This window comes from Rhopalosiphum maidis, chromosome 1 (assembly GCF_003676215.2).
Source record: "Rhopalosiphum maidis isolate BTI-1 chromosome 1, ASM367621v3, whole genome shotgun sequence".
NCBI lineage: Eukaryota > Metazoa > Arthropoda > Insecta > Hemiptera > Aphididae > Rhopalosiphum > Rhopalosiphum maidis.
In genome coordinates, this window is record NC_040877.1 from 25,443,155 (window position 1) to 25,470,377 (window position 27,223).

A 27,223-nucleotide genomic window follows, 5' to 3' on the forward strand; every position below is an offset into this window, starting at 1 on the left:
TAAGTATTATTTGAATATTTTTATTGATGATATAAAATAATATGTAGTTTTGTAGTTTAATATGAATATTATTACAAAAGTTTATTCAAGTCAAAATTAATCGAGATGGTATTTTACACAATTGTACAAATACGTAAAACGGAAATGTTTTTGTGTTTTGAAGTGTTTTTCATTGACTTTTCAAATTTTAATCCACCGTTGATTGTTGTTTTATACATAATGAATTTTGTTGTACTATTCCTTATAACAAACTGGTTTTGCTTTTATAATATACGATTAGATAGGTACCGACTACCGATAAGAAAATAGTAGTATGAAAAACAAAGCTAGTGTAAAATTTTAATACTTTTACATGATTATAGATACAATAATTATCTTCAGTTGTACAGGTACTAGGAAGACTCATTAGCGCCGTTGGCAATCTTAGAAGAAAACAACGCCTTTTTACCAATTAAAAAGACTGACAAAAGTACGCGTTATTAACAATAATTAATGGAACAATTTAGGATCTTCCATATACGATTCTCATTTGATTATTAAATTAACGCGTAGTGTATATAAAAAGTGTGTTTAAATAATAACCACTAGAGGAAGGGTATTATCTTTTATGTAAATTAATTACTTTTTTTTCAAAAATAATTTGTTTTCTATAAATTTTATTTCACAAGTACAAAAACTTGCGATGTATGCATTTAAATATGTTGACTTTACTAATTTATAATCGAACGTTTTTGGTTATTAATAGGTAATTTAAAATGGCTGTTATTATTATATCATAGCGTATAATTAATAATTTTTATATTCTAGTTACATCACACTATCAATTCAGGGAGTCAAAACGGGTTAACCGTAAAAAATGTTAGCCTAATATTCCTACCTGAAACTCACACAGCAACAGCATTAGCTACGCACACGGGAGATACCTGTTTCCGCCAAAAGCCATTTTCACCAAAAAATGTTTGGAAACCATTGGTTTTAATTTTTAAACAATATTAAATAAATGTTATGACTTGTGGTATATATAAAAGATAATAATATAATATGCAGTTAATATCAATGAAATTTGTAATGTATATACACCGATAATCGTCGATAACGGAAGGAAGCATACAATGTATTTCTTAATTTAATTATAATTATAATTATTTTTACAAATACTTAAAGATACGATACAGACGGATACTTATATCAAAATTAACAGTGCCAAAAATAATATAAAAAAAAATTCCAAAAAACAAAAAAATATTAAACCGTTTAAAAACTACAGAAGACGCAATTACAAAAAAAAAAATTAAATTAAATTAGTAGGTACACTTTTGTCAAAATTGTTTTTTTTAATTATAAGATTTTTTAAAACCTATTATAACCTATATGCTTACGATTGTAATTTTTTTAAACTTGACATATACTTGTATTATAATTTATATTTTTTGTGACATTTTTAAGTATTTAAAAATGACCATATGTGTTTTTTCAAAACTCTATTGTGACTATATTTTAATATATTTTTATTTATTTATTATTTTTGATTATATAATATTTTAAAAACTAATATAATTGTGCCTATATTCGACTAATTTATTATTATTATCTACTTCTATTAAAATGTATAATGGTAAGAATATGTAACAATTGTACATGGTTCCCAAATAATAATTGGTGAAAACATCTTTTCACAAAAATAAATTTTGGCGGAAACGGGAATTGTACCTTTTTCGTTTTTGGCGGAGACGGCTAATATTATTTTGGCGGTAACCGGACATGCCCACGCACACTACTCAAACATTTTTCCTGTTTTGAAGGCAAAACCCACTAATAATTTTAACAAGGGCTAAACCCAAAACCTACAACCCAAAAACAATTTTATTAATTTTGGTATCCCATACTCCATGCCCGCCATCAATTGTATCCGGTTTTGAAAACAAAACCCACAAACAATTGCTCTCCGTTTAAAACGCAAAATTCATAGACCACCACATTTTTACCAGGTTTTGAATGCAAAATCCACAATCTATAAACGATTTGTTCCACTTTTGTACCTCACATCTTTAGCCCTCAAACAATTGCACCCGGTTTTGAATACAAAACCCGTAACCCACATAACATTTTACCGGGATTAAAATAAAAAAACCGAAAAGTAGGTACCCAAAATTATTTTAACTCCCTGACATTATAATATGATGTGACTAATAATTACTCAGCAGTCAGCACCTACAGTCTCACTTATTTTTTGAAAAGCTAAGTCAACCATTTAAATTCAATACTAGTAAGCAAGAAATGGACGAATGCTGCGATACGACAAAACTAAAATTATAAATTTAATTCAACTAACATCTTATTAAATGTATAATTCGATATATTTTTGTTATTATGACATATATATTATGTATTACTTATACTTTATATATTAGATATATATTGGTATATAAGACGCATTTTATATGCGAGAAAGTGCATTTACTAATCTAGCTATCTATATCAAATATTATACCTAATCGATCGGCATTCGCGTGTTCTGGCTTACGATGTGGATTAGGCCTACTGGGGACACTACAATAAAAAAACGCCCCTCGTGTAATTCCTCATAAATTCATAAACAATACAGACGATATTATTGTATGTAAAAATAAAGGTGGTGAGGAAAATTACACAACACTGTTATTATCTTAGTATCTTACATTTAGTTATTTATTAAATACCAATTAAATCATTATTTATATCAAGAAACAACAAATATTGACGTTTTTTAAAAGTATTACAATATAATAATTTTGAAAAAAAATATTCTTCAACTTATTATAAAAAAAAAGACTCTAAGTAGTTATTATATTAGTCCTTATTTTACCATCAAATACACAAACGGAAGCGGGTCAAATTTAATATTGCCGGAAATATTGTATATATACTGTAATAAAATATATATATTTTATTTATTAGTTGTTATTATATTTATATACTAATATTAATGTATTGTATTAATGCTTTTATTTTTATTTCATGATAATTTAAAACTTCATATTTTACTCTTTACTCGTTTACTGAATCATTGTGTCGAACTGTCGACGTACAAATGTACAATAACAATGTTTACATGCGAATATGCGATTATATACAATTGGATTTTACTAAACATGGGCCACAATTCCTCTAAAATCATTTTCTATTCAAAATTATCTGTTTGACCTCTGAATTCTGGTAGCTGGTAGATTGGTAGTTAATTCTTATATATAATTGGTAAATATAAAATATAGTGCTTGGTAGCAGTATTTTGACAAACAGTTTCTACATAAGTCCTATGATTTGAACGGAAAAAAAGATAAAATTCAACTTAGCCTACAGGTAATATAAAAATGTTTATCCTGATAAAATAAATAATGCATTATCTGTCTATTTATGAAAGTGAAATAATTCGGAAAAATTCTAGTCATATGTAATTGGATATAAGTTCTGTACTACCGTGGATGATGTACAATGTATTTTACTTAACCCCTGATTCAGCTCTAATGAGAGGAAGACCGAGGAGCTTTTAACTTCCTTATAACTATCCTAACAGTGTTATAAATTGTATATACAATTTACAACTATAAATGTATTATTCCATAATCAGAAATCAGATTAAAATAAACTAAAAAGGTACTAATATTAAATAATATTACATATTTAGTCATAAAGACATAGTTTGCCGGTTTGGTAAAAATCAAAAGTTCAAAAAGTCAAATCTAAAATAAACCTAATCTGAACCATCAATGTATTAACATGATTATTATATAATATACTACCTAGTAATTACAATTATGTATCAATTAATATTCTGTTATCACCATTTTACTTTAAAATGAATATTAAAAATAAAAATAAAAATAATTTATATTGTACAATTTAAATTTAATAGGTACCTAATCGTTAATTTTCAATTCCTGATAGGTACATAATATTTTATATAAATGTATGCTAATTAGTTTGAATTGCTTGAATCGTCATTGCATTATCATTTCAGAAAAACATAAGTGGGGATTTTCCACTAATTTTAAATTGTTTAACCAGTAAATTATCATTATAATTATTAGTTGTTAGTTTGTTCATATCGGTAGTTACTATAAATTATACTAATACCTTGAAATTTGGATTTGGTGTTTTTGAAATTAACCACACAATATACGTTTTATAAACTTTATTCAAATAAATTTAAAATGCTTAATACTGGGTACGTAAACCATTATATTATTATTGCTATCAGATATCAGTAAAAGTTAATATACATATGTATGCTATTGGGCTTAATTTTTGATTAAACTAACAAAAAATTATTTTCATTGTTATTGATAAATTATAATAATTATATTATATATATATATATATTTAATTATATAATTTACATTATATAATCATCACAAAAATACTTCCGCAAATTCGATATAATTATTATTTAAGTAATCTATATATCTATAAAGAATATGAGTAAATAAGTAATTTGTATATAATTTAGGAACGTAGATATAATAAAGCCAAAATCAGCTGTAGATAAAAATAGCTGTACTTAGTACCTCTAATGTATAATATATAATATAACATGGTGTTTAGAACGAAATATACCTAACTCCAATTTCACCAATTTTGGGTTAAGAATACAAGTTGATAGATCAAAATTACTTGAAAATATTGATTAATTCGAAAACAATATTCAAAATTGGGGTTGCAATTAAAAAAAAAATGTGTTGCACATGCACAAAATGCATGTGTTAAAAAAATTGTAGTCATATGAATTTATGATACATTAGTCTATAGTTTAACGTCCGAGTTATTTATACACCTTTTTTTTCTTTTAAATATCGGTCAAAAAGCTTTAAAATTGTATACAAGTTCCTAGTAAGTTGTTATTGTCCATAATAATTTTTATGATCGTTAGAATTTTGCGTCAAAATCTCTAAAATATCCAAATAATTTGAAAGTAAAAATAATTAAATGTTTTTATTTTGATACTTATCTAAGATTTGAAAATTTAATACGAGGTTCTAAATAAGTTTTTCTTACAAGAATTATGAAAAAAGCTCGTTGTAGCTCAAGAATAAAATGTTTAAACCAAAGATTGAAAATATATTAAAAGGTTTTTAATAAGAAAGTTCTTATAGTGAAATTAAAAAAAGTATTTAAAATAAGCACACTTTGTTTTTTTATATAAACGAATGATAATAAGTTATTTATTATTTTGTACAAACGTATCATTCGTGGGGACTTGATTATCATACGTAAATTATTCTATTTTACATTACACAATAAAATTTTCAAAATATTTAAATCAATTTTAAGCATTTTAAGCTATTGTCTATTGTTGTTTATTTTTACCACAAATACTATTTTGACAAAACAATTAATAACAATATCATATGATATAAATGTATACTAATAATATACGATATACGAATAAATGGTAAATGTAGTAAATGCGAAATGTTTACAAAAAAATAATTAAACTTCTACTGCAGAGATTCCCAACCAGGGTGCCGCGAAATTATTTTAAATATATTTTTAGTCATAGGTCAACAGTTTTCAAATTGTGCTCCGCAATGGTTTACCAAGGCTCCGTTCGTAATACAACAAAATATTTACACAGAACACAAGCAGATAAAAATTAATGTTAAATATTTCTTGGAAGCTTCACAAGAAACTTCTACTTAAAAAAAGACTCCGAGGCTAAGAAAGTTTGGGAACCGTTGCTATAGGGCATGGGGTGCCTCCGGATTTTTAGAAAATGACTAAGTTTGCCGTGAGTCAAAAAAGGTTGGGAACCTCTTCTCTACTGTATACCTATATGTAAAAGTAGTAAAATAAATTAATACTTTGTATATACCTAATAGCTGTGATTTATTAATTTATAATAAAATACAGTTTCCACTCAAAATCGTTTTTCATACATTATGCAATAAAAATTATTAATAATTATTTATTTAAATAAAAAAATATAATTATAATAATTAATAGGTGGTGGAATTGATAGGTCCCTTTAAACTTTGTGACTTGTGTATTATATATATTATTCGTATATAGTTTAATAGTTGAATATTTTCAGGGATTCTACAAGACGTATCAGTATATTATATATATTTATATCGGATATCATATTAGGCCAAAAAGTAACTAATATCTTTTTAAAATCAATTGTTAGAATATAAAATAAGTTTAGGTAAGCCTTTTATTGTTATAGAACACTGGATATAGAGTGAGGAGTATAATAATACCACTTCACCCCGTATATATAAATTACAACCTATCGTAAAAATTACATATTAATAATCTATGTATAGCTTATTTAAAAATAAAACTTATTAGTATATATTAGTAATTAGTATTATTTATTAAGTTACTAAAAAATTGGGTATTCGGCAAAAAATAACCCCAGCATAGGAAAAAAAAGCCTCGTACCAACTAAATATATTATTTGTTATTTTATTATGATTTACATAATTAAATATAATCATTAGTCATTACATTTATCTATGTAACACTTCTTTAGCATATTTATAAGTATATATAGTTGCAGTCTGCATTTAACATTGTCGATAATTGCAATTTGTTATTTGTCTACCTACATAATTAAAAAATATAAAATAATTATCATTTGTATATAATTTAAATAATTTATTTTTAAGAGGACGCTATACCCGCATGTGTTGTCTCTGTCTTATACACGCGTTACATAGTTAAAAACTGTTTTGCGCGGGACAACTTTACTCCCTCGATGTTTATATAAAAATTACCAGAATTTTAAATCGCATTGAGAAGAACTATACCTGTGTTGTAGCGTTTTAATTTTTTTTTTATAGTAGTAACCAATAATTTTTAATAATTAAATGAAAAAAATCTAGTTCTTAAACCAATATCTTTAATTACATTCATGTTATCAAAAAAATTAAAACGCTACGTTACTGGTAAAGTTCTTCCCAATGGGATTTATAATTTTGGTTGTTTTGATTAAAATATCGAGGGAGTAAAGTTATCCAGCGCAAAACAGTTTTTAACTATGTTACGCGTGTATAAGACAGAGACAACACATGCGGGTAATAGCGTCCTCTTAATAATCATATTGTGTGTTATAGCCTTATAGGTACTAATTAGTAATTAGTAATTACTAACATGGAAACATATAGTAACGTACCTATACCATATTTATTAATTTTAAAGTTTAAACTGATAATATGTATAAACATATTTAAAAAGGTAGGCCAGTGGGAACCGCTTTTGTATATTTTTGGTATCGAGTGGGTCACTGTTGTGGGTGTGTTAAATTTGAATTAAATTATTTATCATTGTATATTATTTGTATACGAAATATAATTCTGCACGTATTCAGTCTATATCATTATATAAGTATATTAAATGTAATATATTTTTGTTTGAAACAGTAATAATATGGTAAAGTTATTTATTTTACTTTTAGTATTCTGCAGTATTACGATAGGTTAATTATTTTTTTTCGAAAATATTGCATTTATTATAATATAATAAATAATAAATAAATAATAATATAATAATAATATTATTATCATTAATCATTATTATTTAATTATTATAATATTATATATTTAATGGTTATTTATACTATATAATACCATTTTTATAACTCAAAATTTAATGAAATCTTTCTGTGAATACCGTAAAACTGTTGAAATAGATTCATAGTATAAATAGATAATATCATAAAATAAATTAAAAATGTCATCGCGGATTGTATAGTAGAATTCATAATAACAAAATAAACATAAATATTTTAAGTATCCACGAATAATGTTTTTGATTTATACCGTTAAAATACGTAATTTTGTTTAAATGAGTACAGAAGGATGCTTTAATTTTTACTTCCCAAAGTACCAGCTAGATTCAATTTCCTACTACCAGAAACTACTCTAAAGTTAAAAATTGAAGTATTTTTAATGTCCAAAAGGCGATGACTGATGACAAACAGAAACAATAACACATAATTATAAAATCAGTACATTCATAGCTTCGTTCAGAATCTAAAAGTATTGGACAGTAAATATAAATATATTTTAATAAAGCATAAATAAATGTTATTTATTTAAATTATTTTTGTTAGCTCTAGGATCCTTAACAATTTATTATATATAAGCTATAAAAATAAAATATTGTCTTTTTTTAAATTAATAAATCAAAATATTTATTAGGTGCTATATCTATATACTCATCATACTTTTGAAATCTTTCATTTTAAAATAATCTTGTTAATCATTTAGAAAATTGGAAGGACGTACATTATTTATTACTGGAGGAAGTCGCGGTATTGGTAAGGCAATTGCTTTGAAAGCAGCCAAGGATGGCGCCAACATTGTTATTGCAGCTAAGACTACTGAACCACATCCTAAACTCCCAGGAACCATATACACTACTGCGAAAGAAAGTAATATTTAAAAAAAGTTTAATGTTAATAACTTAAGTTATAATGATTGTAATATGCATTTTCATTAAGTTTTCCTCAAATTATTCAAAACACAAGTTTTATATTTATAAACTTTAAAAATCAAAATTTTTAATTCAATTGACAACATTTAAAATTTATTTCTCATTTCTGATAAATCTGAAATTTCAATATTATTAGTTAAAAGCATTTATTATGACCAACTTTTCATGAACTAATCATAAATTTTAATCAAATTGTATTTTTTTTAAATGTAACTTATATTAACATGAGTAAGTAACTATATAAAATTTACAAGTTTCCATTTTATAGTTGTAATTTAAAATTAAAAAAAATAATTATCTAAAATAAATAGGTACATGGTAATTGAAGTTGTAACCTACAGAATAACTACTTTATTTTTCGTTAAGCCAATTATAAATTTAATTATGTTATAAAGTACCTCGAGTATCTGCATATACTTGATAATGTGATAACATAATAATGTTTTAATAAAAACATTCAATGTTTATTCATTCAATTATATACTGTTATAGTGTTATATAATTTGAAATTTATGTGACTATAAACTTCAATAAGAAAACCAAAATAGGTATTAGCCAAAGTTTACAATCAAAAGAGTTGTACGCTTCTAAAAATTGAGAGGATAACTTGAAATTGTAGAAGTACTCTTTTACTTTAAATTATTATAAACTATAATTATCTAATAAGTAATACAAAACAAAGAAAAAATTAATTGTAAAACTAATAAATACAGTTATATACAATATGTAGTACACTAGTACCTCTACCTTCATCCTTGATTTACTAAAAATGTAGATATAGGTACATTTTAAATGCTATCTCGTTTACATTATATTTTAGTTGAAGAAGCAGGTGGAAAATGTTTACCTTGTGTTGTTGACGTGAGAAATGAAAGTCAAATAATTGATGCTGTCAATAAAGCTGTTGATTTATTTGGAGGTATAGATATAGTCATAAACAATGCTAGTGCAATATCATTAACTGGAACATTAGATACCGACATGAAGAGATATGACTTAATGCATAACATTAATACAAGAGGAACATTTCTTGTGTAATATATTTAAAAATTGTACTGTATTATCTAATATCTTTATTATATTGGAAATTGGCATTTATGAAATTAATATAAATAATTTTTAATATTACATTTTATCTGTATAGATCAAAAATATGTTTGCCTCATTTAAAACAAAGCAAGCACGGTCATATTTTAAATATTAGTCCTCCGTTGAACATGAATCCTAATTGGTTTAAGGACCACGTTGCATACACAATGGCCAAGTATGGAATGTCAATGTGTGTATTAGGAATGGCTGCAGAATTTCAGAAATATAACATTGCCGTAAATGCTTTATGGCCTAGAACTGGTAATATTAAGTATTAAATATAATTTAAAATCATAGGCCTTTAATTTGTGGCCTCTCAAGTCTTGATTAATAGTTTAACATCATTATTAATAAGATTCATCTTTGCTGAATTTATTTTTTCTAATGTCTAATCTCTCTACTAAAAATGACCTGCGCGCCCGTGGCATTTTACAATTTATAAAAATTCATACCAATCGTCATCTGGGATAAAAATCGTATGTTTAGAGTGAATATGACGTGAGTAAATGAGTTGTACAAAAATCCTTTAATTTAGAGTCTGCATTATTTGTTTCAACTTTCATACATAGAACATAGAATATAAAATACATATTATTGTCCTAATTGATAGTATTATATGTATATATATACTTATATAATATAATTATACGTATATTATAGATACAAAATAATCCATTATGCCTATAATTATTATTTCAAAAAGTTTAACTTTTTTTAAAATATTAACATATTATTTTATATTATATACAATATATATAAAATAATATGTTAATAAAAACAAAACACTGCGAATTGGTTACAACTTACAATACCAGAAAGTGATCTGAATCTTTGAAAGTATTTATTTGTTATAGTAATTCATACAGCAGCTGTGGAGATGTTATCAGGCATAGATAAAGCAAAATCATATTCGCGAAAACCTGATATAATGGCTGATGCAGCTTATTCGATCATTACTAAGCCATTTGATCGTTATAACGGTCAATTTTTAATTGACGACGAAGTATTAGAACAAGAAGGAATAAAAGATTTTAATCAGTATTTAAGTGATCCCGGTATGAAAAGTATATTGTTTATTTATCAATAAATATTTAAATATTGACAAAATATAAAAAGTATAATAAGTAGGTATAAGATTATTTATTTTATATTTTTTTTAGCAAACAATGGTAATCTTATGATGGATTTTTTTCTGGAAGAATATCCTCATGATGGTTTTAATGAAGGTAAAGAAGTGGCTAAAAGACAAGCTCAACAAAAATTGTAATTTCTTTAATAATTTTTTACAATTTACCAATTGTATCTGTATATAAATATAATATAGTAAATTAGTAATATCACTCAATAATTTCCAAAATTTTTGTTAAATCATTTATTAGTATAATATAATTATAGTTGAATATTCTGAAAAATATTAAGGGCAGCTTTAATATCCGATAGCATGCATAGAGTCGTGGGACATTGCCTATATACTCCTAAATAATTTACCTATGTCTACAAATATTTTTAACAGAATGACTGTATCTTTTTTCGTATCATTTATATGTTGTTACAGTTAATAGTTATGACTTATGAATTTCATATAGTCATTATTTCATAATGCTTATTTTTCAAGTAACAATCAAAAAGCCCAAGGGGAGGGCGTGGCGATCGCCTTAAATCCGCCACTGGTCACAAGAAATATTTATAAGTGAATGCCAAAACTAGGTTTAAAACCTATCTAATTACTGATGTTTTCTCTTATTAGTGGAAAACAAACTTTATACATATATAAATAATTATTTTACAATATTACAATAAAAATTAAATAAATATAATATAATATAGTGATAATGTATTGTATATTATATTCATGTATAATCATGTATATTATATTGTATAAAAATGCTTCAAACTGCTAGTTTTACGCTAAGTAAACACACGACAAAAAAATAATCAACTACCTACTGTTCTGTCTTGTGGATTATATCACATTGATGTAATCGTGAATACTTGCATATCTATCCATCCATTAATATATATATATATATCGTTATAATCAAAAAATAGTTTCTTATTTATTATTTACTCAATAAAATATTTCAAATCATAAAGGATTCGTGCGCTTTTTCTCTGGATACAGCTGATTCGGTTACCGATAAAACGCTTCCCGGTCGTCCTGATCTTGATAGTATTTTTCGGCAATAAAGAAGAGTATTTCCTGTGCATTGACTGGATAGATGTTTAATGTTTACTTTTTTTTATAAGTATAAGCATGTTTTAATTTAAAATAATTTCGATTATTTTTAATCATTAATAATTTATTCAAATTGGTAAATATTAAAAATCTATCCGGTCAATACAAAGAAAACACTTTTCTTTATAGAATATATAATTGGTGCTTTTGCCCTAAACTGAACCAAAGAGTCGTAATCGTGGAAATACGAAGTATCTTTGTTTCTATATTATGTGGGAGATATAGACAGAGAAAATAAATGCTGGTGTAGCGGCCTATTATATTAAAGAATTAACTGCTGAATAGTGAATTATTGACGATTAAAGTTACTAAATAGTAAATCTATTAAAATAAATGTACTACATTTTACCTATATTCCTATATGAAATTATATGAAAACAAGAGCTGCAGTAGGCAGCAGTGATAAAATATAGCTAAATGTTTTATTTTTTATAGAGTATTCGATACAAAAAATACGAATTTAAAATATTTTTTTAATACTCAAAATCAATTATATTAAAAAAAATATTAGATTCCAAAAAAAGTATTTGAATTGGTATACATTTACTCATATATAGGGTATCTAAAAAAGAATGTCGGATTTAAAAATGCTATAGATTAGATTTATTTATGTAAAAATAACAAAAAAACATATCATTCTCTTCTGCAGAAGTTGAGGTTTAAATATGAAAAATAATCTTGAGATTCGGGCAAATGCAATATGCGACCTGAGATTCAAAAATCGCAATATTTGGGTTCGGAGTGATGGGGCTGGAGACATGCGCGAATTGCGAAAAAGTTTTTTACCGGCGAAATATTGGTTTGCGAATTTCGACAACTAGCTTCCAAAACGTTGCTAATTGGCTGCTAAATGATGGTTCAAGAAAAATTTGAAAATATGATTTCAATGATATGAGTGGGGCTGGAGACATGTGTCTCCAGCCTCAGCCTAAGTTTTTTATTTTTTCCAATTAAAAAATAGGCTTGAAAATTGTTGCTAAATGACTGCTAAATGTTTACTTGAATAAAATGTTAAAATTTTGAACGATTAAGATTTTAATTTTTATTTCCACCACCTTTATATTTATTGCACTTTAAATTACAAAAATAGGTGAATAGGTAGGTAATAAAAATAACGAAATTGTTTTTGTCTTGTCGATAACAATATTTTAAGCCGGGACTATACACGGCGTAGATACCTACGCCGTGAAAGTATAGCTACTCCGATATAAGACAATAAATCTTAAATTCGACGGAAAACGCAGCAGAATATGCGGCAAAATATGCAGTATATAAAATACCACAACAAACTTTAATATTATAATACAACTTTCATCAATAAAGCCCAATATTAGGAATATTTGTAAAAATAAAAAGCAATTTCACTTATCCCATTAAAATGTATACTTAGTCTAATTAAAGTAATTATTATTAAAGTATTATATATATATATATATATATATATAATACTATGTATATATAATACTATGTATATATATATATATATATACAATTATTATTATTTTGATTTTAACATGTTTTTTGAATTAAATACCTTTTACACAATAATATTATATGATTATAATTTATTTGCAAAAAATCCTAAAAAAAGGTAGGGATTCCGCGATAAAAGTGGACATCAAAAAGGGTTCCACGGATAAAACAAGTTTAAGAAACGCTGGACTAGAGATAAGATAATGCATATGAGAAATAAATTGTAGTAGACTTAGTAGACAGTACTATACAGTAGTAAAGACAGATAAATAAAAAACGATAATATTATATTATTATTTAAAAAATGGTGGGCAAGTGGGTATCGCTCTGTTGTATAGTAGAGATGTAGAATAGGTCACTGGTCACTATAATGGATGTATTAAATTTGAATGCAATGACAGATTTTATACGAAAAACGATTCTGAACGAAGATGATTTGTTAGTCAATGATAATTAAAAGGATATATTATATTATTATACCTATATTTAAATTGTAAAATATCGTTATTTTACGCGATTAAGCGATTTCATAAAAAATTAAATTTCATACGCTCATCAATTTTTTTCTATATTGACGCTGAAATTTTTTTTTCCAGTTACTTGAAGGAAAACTTATGGATAACCTTGTATTGGGGTTTTTAACCTTAGGTATAAATCACAAAAATTTTTTTAGTTTTCAAATTCCTTGTAAATTTTCGCGATTTTGATATATTTTGTAAACATTTGAACTTAAAATGTTTATAAACAAAAACGATTTTTGATTTTTTTTACTACGATAAGTACAACTTATAATAAATCTTGTATTCAATTTTAAAGATTTTTGGATATCTAGTCAGATTTTTTTTATAGTCATTTCAAAAAAAAAAAGTAGAAAATTTAATTTTTCTTTAAGTAGGCTAAAAAAGGTCAAAATATTTTGAAAATTTTATCGTAAATGGATAACGCTAATATAAACATTTGGTGACATTTTCAAGTATTTACAATGATTCATTTTAGAGTTACAGCAAAATCATAGGCGGAGATTTGGGGAGGCTTGGGGGCTTAGCCCCCCCCCCAAAAAAAAATAAAAAATAAAAATAATTGAACATTTTTCAAAGTAATGTGGTCAGCCGGATGTCGGATTTATTTTACAAGAATTGCTAAAATCTTGGAACTTACAAAATATTTTTTTTCCCGAAATTTAATCAATATAATAATTGTTACAACATATTATTATACCTACTATAGTCGCGACGGATTGAAAAATTGCATATGTAATAGGTTTTCTTTTTAGTTGGTAATTATTAGTTGATTATTTAGTATAGTTAACGCGTATTGGAGGTAATTCAGTGGACGCCGTTTATAAGACCCACTTTGGGACCAGCACAAAGTGAGTCTTATAATCGAATGAATCTTATAGGCGAAGTGGGGAAAAAAATTGAATTATATATTTAGCTTTAATTTTAATTTACTTTAATACATATAATATAACATATTACATATCTATTATTGAATACATTTAAAAATTCTGATAAAAAAGTTAAAATTATAATACATAGGTATACATATTATAACAATTATTACATATTAATAAAAAATTATAAAAGATGTATGATGTATTTATTATTTATGAAAAAAAATTGTAATTTTGGTTTGAGTTGAGTATTAATATTTCGAAAATATATTTCTCGTACTCATATTACAATAACAATAATTGCAAAAAATGCGATAAAATTTGTTGTAAATATACACATTAAAAAGCATGAATTGAAACCAGAAATAATCCAAAAATATGTAATTTTTAAAAACCAATTTATTTCTAAATTTTTATCAAAAATATTTATTTCTTAAGAAATTTGAGTCTTATAACCGAATTTTTTTATAATGTATTTGGATATGTCCGAATCGTTTCAGACAATGTTGAGTCCAATAAGCGACTGAACCTTATATCCGTGAGTCTTATAAATAGCGTCCCCTGTACATATTGATATTAGTGAAAGGGTATGGGGGGCAAAGCCCCCACGGCTTATTTTGCAAAGACATATTTAAGCCCCCCCCCCTAAAATTCAATCAAATTTCCGCCTATGAGCAAAATATGCGTAAAAATTCCCGTTTTTCTGTTATTTTTTCGGAATATTTCCTGACGCTTTTGAAAACTACTGGACATTTTTTACTTTTGACCCCCCCAAAGTATCAACTAGATTAATTTTCCTTTTCAAACTGGGGCTGAAGTCAAAAATCAAAGCATTATTACTACTTCAAAACGTGATGACAGACACAAAAAAAAATTTAAAAAAAAAACACATATTGTATAATCAATCCGTTCAGAATCTAAAATAAGTAGGTTTATGCGAATGCTGAATACATAATACATGATTCATGAGTGTTAAGTGTTAAATTATTGTATAAGCTAAGTTTTTATTACGTTGGTAATTCTCCAAATGCAAAAATTCCTGATATCCTTATCAATTTTCTAATAAATAAACTTGTATATATTAAGCGTTTAACGTTTGAAGTGTTTTAACAAATACGTTTAATAATATTATGAAAATATTCGTATTAATTAATTAATGTTATTTTAACTTACTAGTATAAATAGTAAATAAATATACAAAACATGATATAAATTTATGTACTAATAATCATTAATTTAAAAGTATACAGTACTTAAAATTTATATTATTATAATTAGTCTATACTCTGTCGAAGAACTGTGTTTAATTATTCAATCCTTACGATATTGTAAGTCACATTATTCTTATTATTTACAAATTTTAAATAGGTACATTTTAAAGTATAGTACTTAGTTTTTTTTTTTTTTAGATAATTGTTGGTATTAATTAATACTTAAAAGTTGAAATGCAGTTTAATAATACATTTTCAAATATGCATCAAAAGAATTTTTCATTTCAAAATCAAGATAACGGAAAAAATATTTCTCTATTTGATGAAAACTTGAAAAGAGTTTATAAAGACTTAATAAAAGTTAATGAATATTACTCTTCTAAAAATTATCATCCAATTGAAAATAATTCTCAAGTCATGAAACGTGAACAATCAAATAAATCACCCCATGAAACGACTGATGAATCTTTAATCTTCTATGATGAGTTATATAAAATTAAAATGAATGAAATCGAAGTAAATAGAAAAATGAATGTACGAAATGTATTGAATAAAAAAGTTGATACATGGAAACAGACAAAAAAAAATGTTTCTAAAATACCAACAACTAATATTGATGAAGATTCTAAGCGTTCTTTTCGTGAGGGACTTATTATTGACAAAAATTATAACAATAAACTGCTGGACAGTAATAATGATCAATTTCAAACTAGATTACTCGAAGATCAAAATAAATTTAATAAAATGAAATTTAACCTGACTTTAAATAGTGCATCAAGTTTATTATGTGACATAAAAAAATTGTTAAATGATAGTTTTAATATGACACCTCAATTACTTACTAGTCATAAAGACAATTATAGGCTTTTAGAAATCTCTTTAAATAATTTAAAAACCAAGTCTTCAAATATTAATGAACAAGATATCTTGACTATCAATCAACTTCAACAAAATATTCAATTATTAAATGAAAAGTTATTAGAATTTCAAGTTAAAGATGTTTCATTTAGAACTTATGGTCATAAAAATGAAAATAATGATAATATATCAACTGAAAATATACTTAAAAGCAACGAAAATTGTCATAACAACCAGATATTCGAAAAAAACTTTCTTGAAACAAAAAATAATTGTGAAACAACTAAAAATGAAATACAAAATTTTTCATTTAAGAAGAATGAAAATTCTGTTGTCAAGTCTGATGAATTCTTCACTTTTAAATTTAACAGTAATAAAAATATTAATGATACTAATATCTCAGATTTTTCCTTTAGAATCAATAAAGATTCTAAACCCGAAACTATTTTGAAAAATTGTTCTTATAATTTTGAGGATGAATACAAACAATTTTTAGAAAATCATCTAACTATTCAGGAATATTTGAAAAAAATTGAAAATATGTATTCTTCTTTTCTTTATGATGATAACCTAAAATCTTTGAGACAAGAATTAATAAAATCAATTAATACACCAGTTAATAGTATATCTTCAATTTCTTCTTGGCATATGAAAGATAAATTTGAGAAACTTGATGCATTATTGAAGTGTAAAACAGTGAAAACTGGTAATTCTACTGTAACAGCAAATAGTCACCCAGAAGCATTGATATTTTGTAAAGATACATTGGCTAAAAAAATAATAAATATTGGAGAGCAAGTGGTTAGTGTAAAAACAGAAACTGGTTTTGAAGTTGCTTCAATTGTTACAGAACTTTGGAATATTCATCCAGATTTTGGTATTTTGTTATATGCAAGATTTAAACAAAAATGTCCTTGTCTTATCCCATACAATGCTGTAAAAACAAATGAAGAAACTGATGAAGAATTTTATAAGTCATTATGTTATAACTATACAAATGGAGTTGTTGAAAAACAGGATAAGTATGTAAAAAGAATGACTGGTATTGTAAGATTATTTGCAGCAATCATAATAACTGAATCCAAAAGTGGTAAAGCTTTAGGTATTGGACAAGCCTGGATGTTGATTGCAGCAACTGTTAATTTAGTTCCCCAATTAGATATTACAGCCATTTTATTACATGAAATACTAATAATTACTGGTTATGAACTTAAACAAGCTTATGGAAGGCAATTTATCAAAATGCTGGAATACATAAATACCAATTATATGAAAAAGATTGATGAAGTTACACCAATTGGTTGTGGAGGTCCAGTACAAAGATTAAAAACATTTATCAGTAAAGTTATTCAAGTAGGTTACATTGAAAAACCTAAAGGTATAATACCTTATAATTTTTGGTAAATAACAATTTATTAAACAACTATTTTTTATTTTATGTAACCAAATTTTAAATATTTTTTTTTTTGTGAAAATAAAAATAAAATGATATGATTCAAATATATGTAAAATTATTTAAAGTTTTAATAAAGTATGTTATTTTCATAAAATTATAAATCTTAAAATATATTACATAAGAAATACTACATAATATTTTATGGTCTTCTGGATACTATAGTATCGATTAATATCGTTAGTTCCTATCTACAGTATTTTATATTTTTATTGTACAATGTAATATTATAATGTAACTAATTATTGTACTGTATAATATTTGATAATGGAAATAGTTTGTAAAATTTGTACCTACAATAGTTATTCTCAAAAAGTATACACTTATAAAGTTTGATTGTCTTTCTTAAATAATAAATCATCACTTGAGAATATTATTGTAAATAAATCAACAACTTTGAGATAAAAGTCAACAATGTGATACTTAAAAATGTATTACTACTATTTGCTTACTGAGTACTTGCCTATTGATGAATAAGAACAACTTACAAGAAATTAGTATTACATTTTTTTTATTGACATTTATAGAAAAATATTATTTTTTTTTTTTAATACTTATTATGTATACAGACAAAAAAAAAAAACGCCATCATAGTAAAATTAATAATTTACTCAAATCAGAATATAAAAGTATATACAAAATACAAAGCTTAATAAAATAGTTTGCTTTATAATAAATCATATTTTAGAATATGGATCAGTACCTACTCTGGGATCCTTATACTGTTGCTGATCCCGATGAACTTCAGTGTATACAATACTAACTATTGAGATTTGCTTGTTTTGTGGTTGGTATTCTTTATTGAGATCACAATTGTATCAATACCTCAAGTTCACTTAAACTACCTATCCTTCCTGAATGCAAAAAAATGTTAAATTAAAAATGTATTTATGGTTTTTTTTAGACAAATCAAATTTATTCTCTCAAGATCTTAGATATTTTTAATCAATTTTAAAGTCCCATGTATTTCGTTTCCAAAATATCTGCCATATTCCTTGATTTGACACAAACTATTTACAAAATGAGATTCCGAAATGTATTATATCACTTTCCAATGAAGCCACCACCATTGATTATAGGTTTGTTTTTATTCTTTTTCTATTGCACCTATTTGTCATAATTTCTATTTAATTAGTGTCTTGAACGTCTTGCTATATTATAATCTACATTGTTACCTGTACTGGATGTACTTTATAGTTTTATACTTGAATGTTTTGTATAAAAAAGGGAAATTGTATGTTTTTTAATAAATAAATAATAATTAAAATCAATAGGTAGTATATATATAATTTTTAATAATTTGTATAATATACAGTAGAGTTGATACATAAATATTTATTTACATTTAAAATTAATCCTAACATGACTGGGTTCAAATTTCAATTAAATACTTAAGTATATAGGATAAACAAATAATTAAAACATTGCATAATTATAATTAGCTTTAAGTAGTATTTTTTAAGTTTAATATTATTATTAGAATCTTAGTATAACATTACTAACCATCAATTTTTTATATAGATATTCTTACATGATCGGATAAAAGTTAATAAATGTATATTAATTAAGATACTTGAAATAAATATAAAATATACAAATTAAGTAATACTCCTCGTTATAATCAATAAATATTTATATTTTTGTTTATAGGTAAGGTAAAATATTATATATTTTATAAGTTATTATTATTCTTCATATATTAAACTAAGCAACCTTGATGGATAAATACAAATATTTAACAAGCAATTTATTTTTCTGAAAACATTTTAAATCCTTCAAAAACATTAAAAAAGATACATATATAGTTTAATAATAATAAATATTAAATCAAACAACATTGCAAAACAAAAAAAATTGAATTGCTACTTAAAATTCTTTTATTTTAGCTAAAATATTTACAATAGTTATAACTTTGAATTTAATAGTTATTAGTTTTATATTATAATAATAAATATAAATCATTTTTCCGTATCTTAAAATACACAGTTTATAGATATTTCTTATAAAATATACTTTATATAGCAATAATTTTTACTGTGCACTAAAAATTGAAACGTTTAAATATTTATTTAAACTTAAAATAACATATGTTAGATGGATAAGCAAATTAATGATTTTTATAGATGTTTTAAAAATGTATTGTGATTTTTAGAGGTAGCAGCTCAATACTATATAACTTTATATTTTGCATATTGTAAAAATATTAATGAATAATTAAAATTATTATTTGAAGCATATTTTTATGTAGGTATACTATATTATTGGTTCAGTTATTTCAACAATAATTTGGATTAAAAATAAGCTGTTTATAAGATTATAACATTTTAAGCTGACTATTATATTGATTGATATTTTATACAGAACAAAATGAATACATTATTGAGAGTAGTATATTCTATAATACAATGTTTTTGACCTCCATAAACTATAGGAGTTATCAAATTTAAGTAAATAAACTCCTTCCCCAGGATATACATGACTTCCAGCATATACTTCCTTGTGACAATCTCTTCGGTATACTGGTATTATTATTGATAATGGCGGTCGATTCATCTGATTACTTTTTTTTATGTCTTTAATTGTAACACCATTTTGTTCTAATTCATGAAGTAAATCTAATACAAATAATTATTTACATAAATATATATATATATTTCAAGTACATATATTTATATGATACATTTAAACACATTATTTACTTTTTTTAAGTCACGACTACAATATTTTAAACATTAGGGAGTTTTTAATAGTTAATATTATATAAAGGAATTGGCATCATTCAGTGGTGAATTTAGGTATATTGGTGGCCTTAAATAAATGTTATGTTAGGTCCTAAATAAATAAACTATTTACAAGATACCACATTTTATGATTATTAAATAATATTTAATACTTTCATCTCGCTACTCATAAAACTATACTTTGATCCTCAATAGAATGCACCCGTATAGTGCATGTAGACTGATAAGCAGCAACTGATGTTAAACAATACCAACGCAATCAGTACATAAAATTGGCGGGAGATACATGAGTTTGAATTCATTTTGGTTACTCCTTAGGTGGGTTCTCTCATGGGCCGAAGTATATGTACCAATAGTATTAGTTCTATAATACATTTTCAGTATTTAATGTTAAATAATTACGAAACTGTGGGGCCTGAGGACTGCAGTCCTCAAACTCATCTCTCCCCTAAATACGGCCCTGGCATCATTCATTAATTCAATATACATATTTATACCTTGACTGATATTACCGTCATCATCGTCTTCCAAGTCGTCACAATCATCATCTTCACTCTCAGATACATGCACTGAAACTTGACTAGAACTAGGTTTAACCCATTCAAAGTAAACACCAAAACCTATGTCATGACCATCAGTTGCAAACTCCCAAAATACGCAGTTTCCACCTTCAGCTGTAGGAACTCTCACCTACAGGATCACAAAATAAATAATATAATAAATTCTTTAAATTGTTTCTCATCTTAAAAACAATTAATAATTTCCTATGATAAAATGTTCCTATACTATGGTAACTAAAATGTTTACCGTAACTGTTTCTCCGTGATTTACTTTAATAACAGCTTCTCCACCTTCTCGTAGTAAATTAGCTTTAAATTCATCAATATCTTTTCTTGTCCACATTGAAGCAGGAAACAATGTTTGAACAGAGCCTATACAAAAAAAAAATTACTGGACAAATTATGTAAGAAATCAATTAAATATATACATTCTCCAGAAAGACAGTGTCCATTTTCACATTGTTCATTACAGATACTCTCGTGTTCAATAATCTTATCTTCAGGAACAGTTACAGAATTAGTTGTTATTTCTAATTCTTTACCGGGTTCATAGTTTTGTTGTAACTGTTGCATGTATTGATGATAATGTTGTTCTTGTAATTGTCTTACAAGTACAGCTTGCTATAAATAACATGTTTAGATTGTTTCAACATTATATATTTCTAATAAATATTAAAGTTAAATATGTAATCTTTGTATCAGTGGCACAACTTGATAATGAGGGGCCTATGTGAAAATTTATAGACCGGAGCCCTTACCTAATAATAAAAATAAAAAACAGTCATACCTTATTAAAAACTTTGAAAAATATTGTTTTCTCACATGTCATAGCTAATTAACATAATTAATTTTAATTAATTAAATTTTTTTTTTATATGAAATCATATTACCTAATAATTAATTACATTATATTATCATTTAGCATAATTATTTTTTGCTGATAATTATCATTTTTAAATATTAAAATATGTTTCAAAAATAATAGATTTTGCTTTACCCCAATTGGCTTTTAATAAATTATTGTGTACTGCATTAATAATTTACCGGCACCATTCCTTTTCTAGTAGGCGATCTAGTAAATTTGTTGTTTTTTTGATTTTTATTCCATTTTAAGAATTAATGTTATGTCTGTCATATATTTTAAAATTTGTTTTTATGGGTACTGTAGGATTATAATAAGCTGTTTATACACCAACATAGAAATATTGAAAATACAGTCACAATATTTTTTAATAAGTATTTTAAGTAAGAAATTTGAAAAAATTGTAAAAACTTACAAATTATTAAAAAAGTTAAAAGTTTATGACATTTTTAATATTTATACCTAAGAATTGAAATTTTAATACAAAGTTTCTTATAAGTTATTACTAAATTAAAAAAAAAAATTTTAACGTAATTTCATAAATATATTTTATAAGCATCATAAGTTTAAATTTTGACAAAATAGTATAATTAAGAGTAAAATTATGATTTCTATCAAACAATATTTTATTATTTTATTGTGAATAACTGTAGATACTTAAAAGTTCATCAATTGCTTATATCAGCGTTTCCCTAACTGTGGTATTTTCTATACTCTATACTCGCATTCCGGTCCCTATACTGTATTAGTGTATTGTCTGTGTTATGATACACTTCACTTAACTGGTTTCTCATATAAGTACTCGTAATATGAATTATTCTCTAAATTCAAAAAAGTAAAGACATAATTATTTATTATATCAAAACAAATAATATAATATGTGTATATTACAGATTATAGTAGGAATATCATATATTAAATTTTTAATCTAGGGGCCCCTCAAAACCGGGGGCCCCTGTGAATTGCACACCCAACATTCCCGATAATAGTGCCACTGAGTGATGCACACTCAAATATAAATAGGGGTAGCATGTTGAATGGAAAATATACCACCCACCAAATTGCCTTCAAATAACAGACCCACGGGGGCTTTATCACCACACCCTCTTAACTAACATCCTTTAACTAAGTCTTATTTATAATTATAACTTTAATATTTATAATATATTAAATTTAAAATTACAAATTATATTCAATTTTTTTTATTTAAACTTATTAAAATATATAAAATATAAATGGTTTACTATAAATAAAACTTCAATAATAACAAATATTATTATTTTATTTTTAATATGATTATTACCAGGCTTAATAATTAAATGTATGCTCACTGAGGCACTGTTACATACTGCTGTATAATAAATAAATGGAAATTAGTACAATAATGCTTTTTCTTATAAGCTGCTATAATTGGCAAAAGTGTTAATAACAGTGCCTGTGTCAATTTAAATATCATATTTGCACGAAATTACTATTAAAATTTTAAGCCAAAAAATTCAGGGGTAGCAACTGCTACCTTAGAACCCTCTAGTGTGCGCCACTAATAACAAGAACACCAAATATTTGTACTCTATTTAAAAAAAACATTAAATAAATTAGTTAATAAATCATTACTTCATCTGGATTATTTGGAAATTGATTTTGAGCATAAGTTAAAAACTGGCTATAGGTCTGCTTATTTAAAGCTTCTTGAATAAGTTGTCTAAAATATTAATAATAAATTAGAATCTTAACAAAAATTGTATTTAATATAAATATTTTAATTACTTGGTATTTTCTTGTCTACACCTTTCTTCTTCATCTTTTTGTTTTAATTCCATTAATGCAAGTTGTTTTTCTAGCTCTTCTTGTTCTTTTTTCATATTTTCATCACTTAAATATTATACAAATTAAATTATAGTATATAAATATAATTTTAATAACATTACTAAATAATAGTTACGTAATCCGTTTCTGTTCAATCAAATCAGCTTTATATGCTTCAACAGTATGTTTGAATAAAATACATTCTTTATTCACCAATTTAACAAAATTAATCATTGAGTTTTCTGTTGACATGTCACCAAGTGCTTGCCATGCTAATCTATAAAATTTTGATATTCTTAAATACAAATATCTGAAGTATCAATATAGATTTGATTTACCTCCGGTCTCTTCCAATAACATCAAATACACCTAAAGGTGGTAATTTTGATTCGTCTAACTTTCCATGACTAACTTGACGTGTATATGCAACAAGTTTTAATTTATCGTCATAAGTAAAATGTATAGCTTTACCTTCTTTTTCTATAAAATAATAAATAATAAAGTAATTATGACTATTTTCAAAATATAAAAAAATTGTTAATTTTATTTTTTGTTAAATACAAAAGAAAACAGGAGTAATACTTAAGTACATTGACATTTTAATCATAAGTATATTAAGTAAATAATTTATAAATTATGGTAGTTAGGTACTACTTATAAAGATTTAAAATATATATAATCTAAGAGATATATTCAAAAAAGGCAAATTTAAGGAACAATATAAATATTGACGGTTGATTAAAAAGATCACCAAAACTATTAAAAAAATATATTTGAATGAAGATAAAGCAAAATAATAAGTAAGTAGCAATAACTAGAAATAAATATATGATTCTAAATACTTTTCCAATTATTCCAAAAAATTAATAAATTATATTTATATTCGAGAAAATAGATTGGTACTCCAGATTTAGGAATAAATTAATTTTTTTTTTCAAGTCAAATATACAATTATATTAAATCATATCAAGTCTGAGTGTTACCGTTGGGTTACCCTTCTCAAGCTTTCGTGCCTTGATTCTTCTCTCTATACTTATTGTAACTATAATTACAGATTATATATTTCAAATAAAAGTTATAGAAAAAAAGAAAAATTAAAACAAGCAAAGGATAAATATTTTTATTTGATACCAACTAATTTATTAAGAATTTTTATGTATCAAAATTTAAACATAGTCAAGTTGTGTCTTAAACTAATGGAATGAGTGACATTTCTTATATTAATAAAAACTTTTGACATACCCTTGAAAAACTTAAGCGCCAATGTATATAATTCTTTCAATGGCAAACCCCATTTTTCAACAATGTCTTCTTCTTTGGTATTATTACACATCGTTTAAATAAAATAATATTATTTAAAGAGATGATTAAATAGCAATTTCGTTTAACGAATAATGATTTGATGATGAATATGATTTGTATTTCATATGAAATGAATTATATGAGCACAATTTTATAAATACACTATAGTAGAATACGAATGATGTATTTTATAATCGGCTAAAACTATGATATATTAATATATAGGTAAACAAGAAGTATTGATATTAAATTACATTTGATAAAATATAATGATAATGTAAAATAATCATAATATACAGTGTGGTTCTATACACTTATCTCTGAAAATAATTGTTTGTGTGGTGGTGTACGCAAGGTGGTTTGATAAAAAAATATAAACAAATCAATCCACCTTGGGTGTCGGTACTACGCACGAATTAAGATATACTACGGTTCTCTAAATCTCCAATAGTCTAATCTACATTCTATACTCTATAGCTACAATCGTAGAATAGAAGACAGAACCATGACAAGAAAAATACTTTTTACCCAACTTTTTTTTATCATGCGACATGCATAGACACGATAGAAGCGAAAGTAGATCGATTCGATTTGCTTACATTTGTTTAGAGGCTTTACATGATCGCAGAATAGAATAGATGTAGGTAATACTGTAATAGCCACAGATATATACAAAGGTATCTCCATCTGTGGTAATAGCACGATGTTAGTGTTCTACGGACTAGAATTTAATGTTTAGTAGATGTGATACTGTAGCAATTAGCAGATGGATATCACTATATCAGGATATATCAACATGACAACATTATAAAGAATTTTATAGTACTGAAAAAGTAAAGAGATTGTATGACGGTCTTGAAAAATACGAAAATTATTTAAGATTATGATGATTGATGGTCTTGTACTCGTGTGTTAATATTGCCTGAAACCAATGATTCTATTAACTGTTTCGTCGCCGTTAATTATTAAAATTTGGTAGGTACCAACTAGTTGATCAGTGGTAACTTTTGATAATTTAGACCTTTTTATGAGACAGTTTCGCATTACCCATTCAATTTTTTGATTATGCATAGTTTGTTCCTCATTTGTTTACCCTGAGTCAAATTATTGTACATCATTTGTACATTAGTATTACCATATTTAATAATAGAACTGGGTAAGATTAGGAGAACCAAAAAGTACAAGTTACTTACTATAATAAGATTTATAACAGTAAATTAAATAATTTTTATTTATAATATTCAATATTTATTCCAACATTTATATCTGTTTAAATTTTCTCTAATGGATGTTTTTTGAGGAATTGGGATATTTTTTACTACTTTACAATGGAAATACCTGTGAAGAGAAAACACATATGTCAAACTTAATTTAAAAATAATGATTATAAAAAACAAGTCCACACTAGTATAACAATAAAAAACTAATTCAAAAACCAAATTTAATAATTGTATTGTTAAAATATTAAAATTATTAATATTACTAAAACATTAAATAATAATTTTATAATTTAAGTTAACCTAGCGGATTTTTACTTTTATACATTAAGCCCTTTATGAATTATAAAAATTTACTGGACGAAATTTTTACCGCTGAGTGTCCTGAGTACAATTAAACATATACTTAAGTATCTTTAATTGTGATTTTACTTTTTAAAAGTTATTTTATCATTATTTTTATGAAGGTCTTCAATAAAATTTAAATAGATAGTTAGAAAAATTTAGAAATATATTTGAGATTAGTTTTCATTATTTCATTGACAAT

General features: G+C 24.9%; 3 protein-coding genes across 4 annotated transcripts; 2 read left to right on the top strand and 1 right to left on the bottom strand.

Moving 5' to 3' along the window:
- The first annotated feature begins 4,150 nt into the window (after positions 1 to 4,150).
- On the top strand, positions 4,151 to 10,912 carry LOC113548570 (hydroxysteroid dehydrogenase-like protein 2). The gene is made up of 6 exons (XM_026949516.1): positions 4,151 to 4,204; positions 8,250 to 8,413; positions 9,296 to 9,509; positions 9,620 to 9,825; positions 10,419 to 10,619; positions 10,725 to 10,912. The coding sequence occupies exons 1-6, from the start codon at positions 4,191 to 4,193 to the stop codon at positions 10,829 to 10,831; spliced, it is 906 nt and encodes a 301-aa protein (XP_026805317.1). The 5' UTR covers positions 4,151 to 4,190; the 3' UTR covers positions 10,832 to 10,912.
- Positions 10,913 to 16,087: 5,175 nt separating this feature from the next.
- LOC113548210 (uncharacterized protein PFB0765w-like) lies at positions 16,088 to 18,210 on the top strand. Its single transcript, XM_026948967.1, has one exon. It carries the CDS (start codon positions 16,112 to 16,114, stop codon positions 18,137 to 18,139), a length of 2,028 nt encoding a protein of 675 aa, XP_026804768.1. The 5' UTR covers positions 16,088 to 16,111; the 3' UTR covers positions 18,140 to 18,210.
- A 2,240-nt stretch (positions 18,211 to 20,450) lies between these two features.
- LOC113560895 (Golgi resident protein GCP60) lies at positions 20,451 to 25,664 on the bottom strand. Of its 2 annotated transcripts, none has more exons than XM_026967016.1 (9): positions 25,400 to 25,664; positions 24,496 to 24,637; positions 24,294 to 24,434; positions 24,119 to 24,223; positions 23,966 to 24,053; positions 21,918 to 22,110; positions 21,737 to 21,861; positions 21,427 to 21,619; positions 20,451 to 20,803 (listed from the first exon to the last, which is right to left on the bottom strand). In XM_026967016.1, exons 1-9 carry the CDS (start codon positions 25,488 to 25,490, stop codon positions 20,565 to 20,567), a joined length of 1,317 nt encoding a protein of 438 aa, XP_026822817.1. In that variant the 5' UTR covers positions 25,491 to 25,664; the 3' UTR covers positions 20,451 to 20,564. The 2 variants fall into 2 exon arrangements, with proteins under 2 accessions (XP_026822817.1, XP_026822818.1); XM_026967017.1 differs by having other exon boundaries at positions 20,456 to 20,803; positions 21,442 to 21,619; positions 25,400 to 25,663.
- Positions 25,665 to 27,223: the final 1,559 nt, after the last annotated feature.

What these genes read in the sequence shown, in the direction of transcription:
- LOC113548570 (XM_026949516.1), top strand. An exon ending in ATACACTACTGCGAAAGAAA is followed by an intron (nt 8,414 to 9,295) that starts GTAATATTTAAA and finishes ATTATATTTTAG; the next exon opens with TTGAAGAAGCAGGTGGAAAA. An exon ending in TGCTTTATGGCCTAGAACTG is followed by an intron (nt 9,826 to 10,418) that starts GTAATATTAAGT and finishes TATTTGTTATAG; the next exon opens with TAATTCATACAGCAGCTGTG.
- LOC113560895 (XM_026967016.1), bottom strand. Translation starts at nt 25,490, where the DNA reads ATGTGTAATAATACCAAAGAAGAAGACATTGTTGAAAAATGGGGTTTG. An exon ending in TGTAGACAAGAAAATACCAA is followed by an intron (nt 24,054 to 24,118) that starts GTAATTAAAATA and finishes TTAATATTTTAG; the next exon opens with ACAACTTATTCAAGAAGCTT. An exon ending in ATCACGGAGAAACAGTTACG is followed by an intron (nt 21,620 to 21,736) that starts GTAAACATTTTA and finishes GTGATCCTGTAG; the next exon opens with GTGAGAGTTCCTACAGCTGA.
- LOC113548210 (XM_026948967.1), top strand. Translation starts at nt 16,112, where the DNA reads ATGCAGTTTAATAATACATTTTCAAATATGCATCAAAAGAATTTTTCA.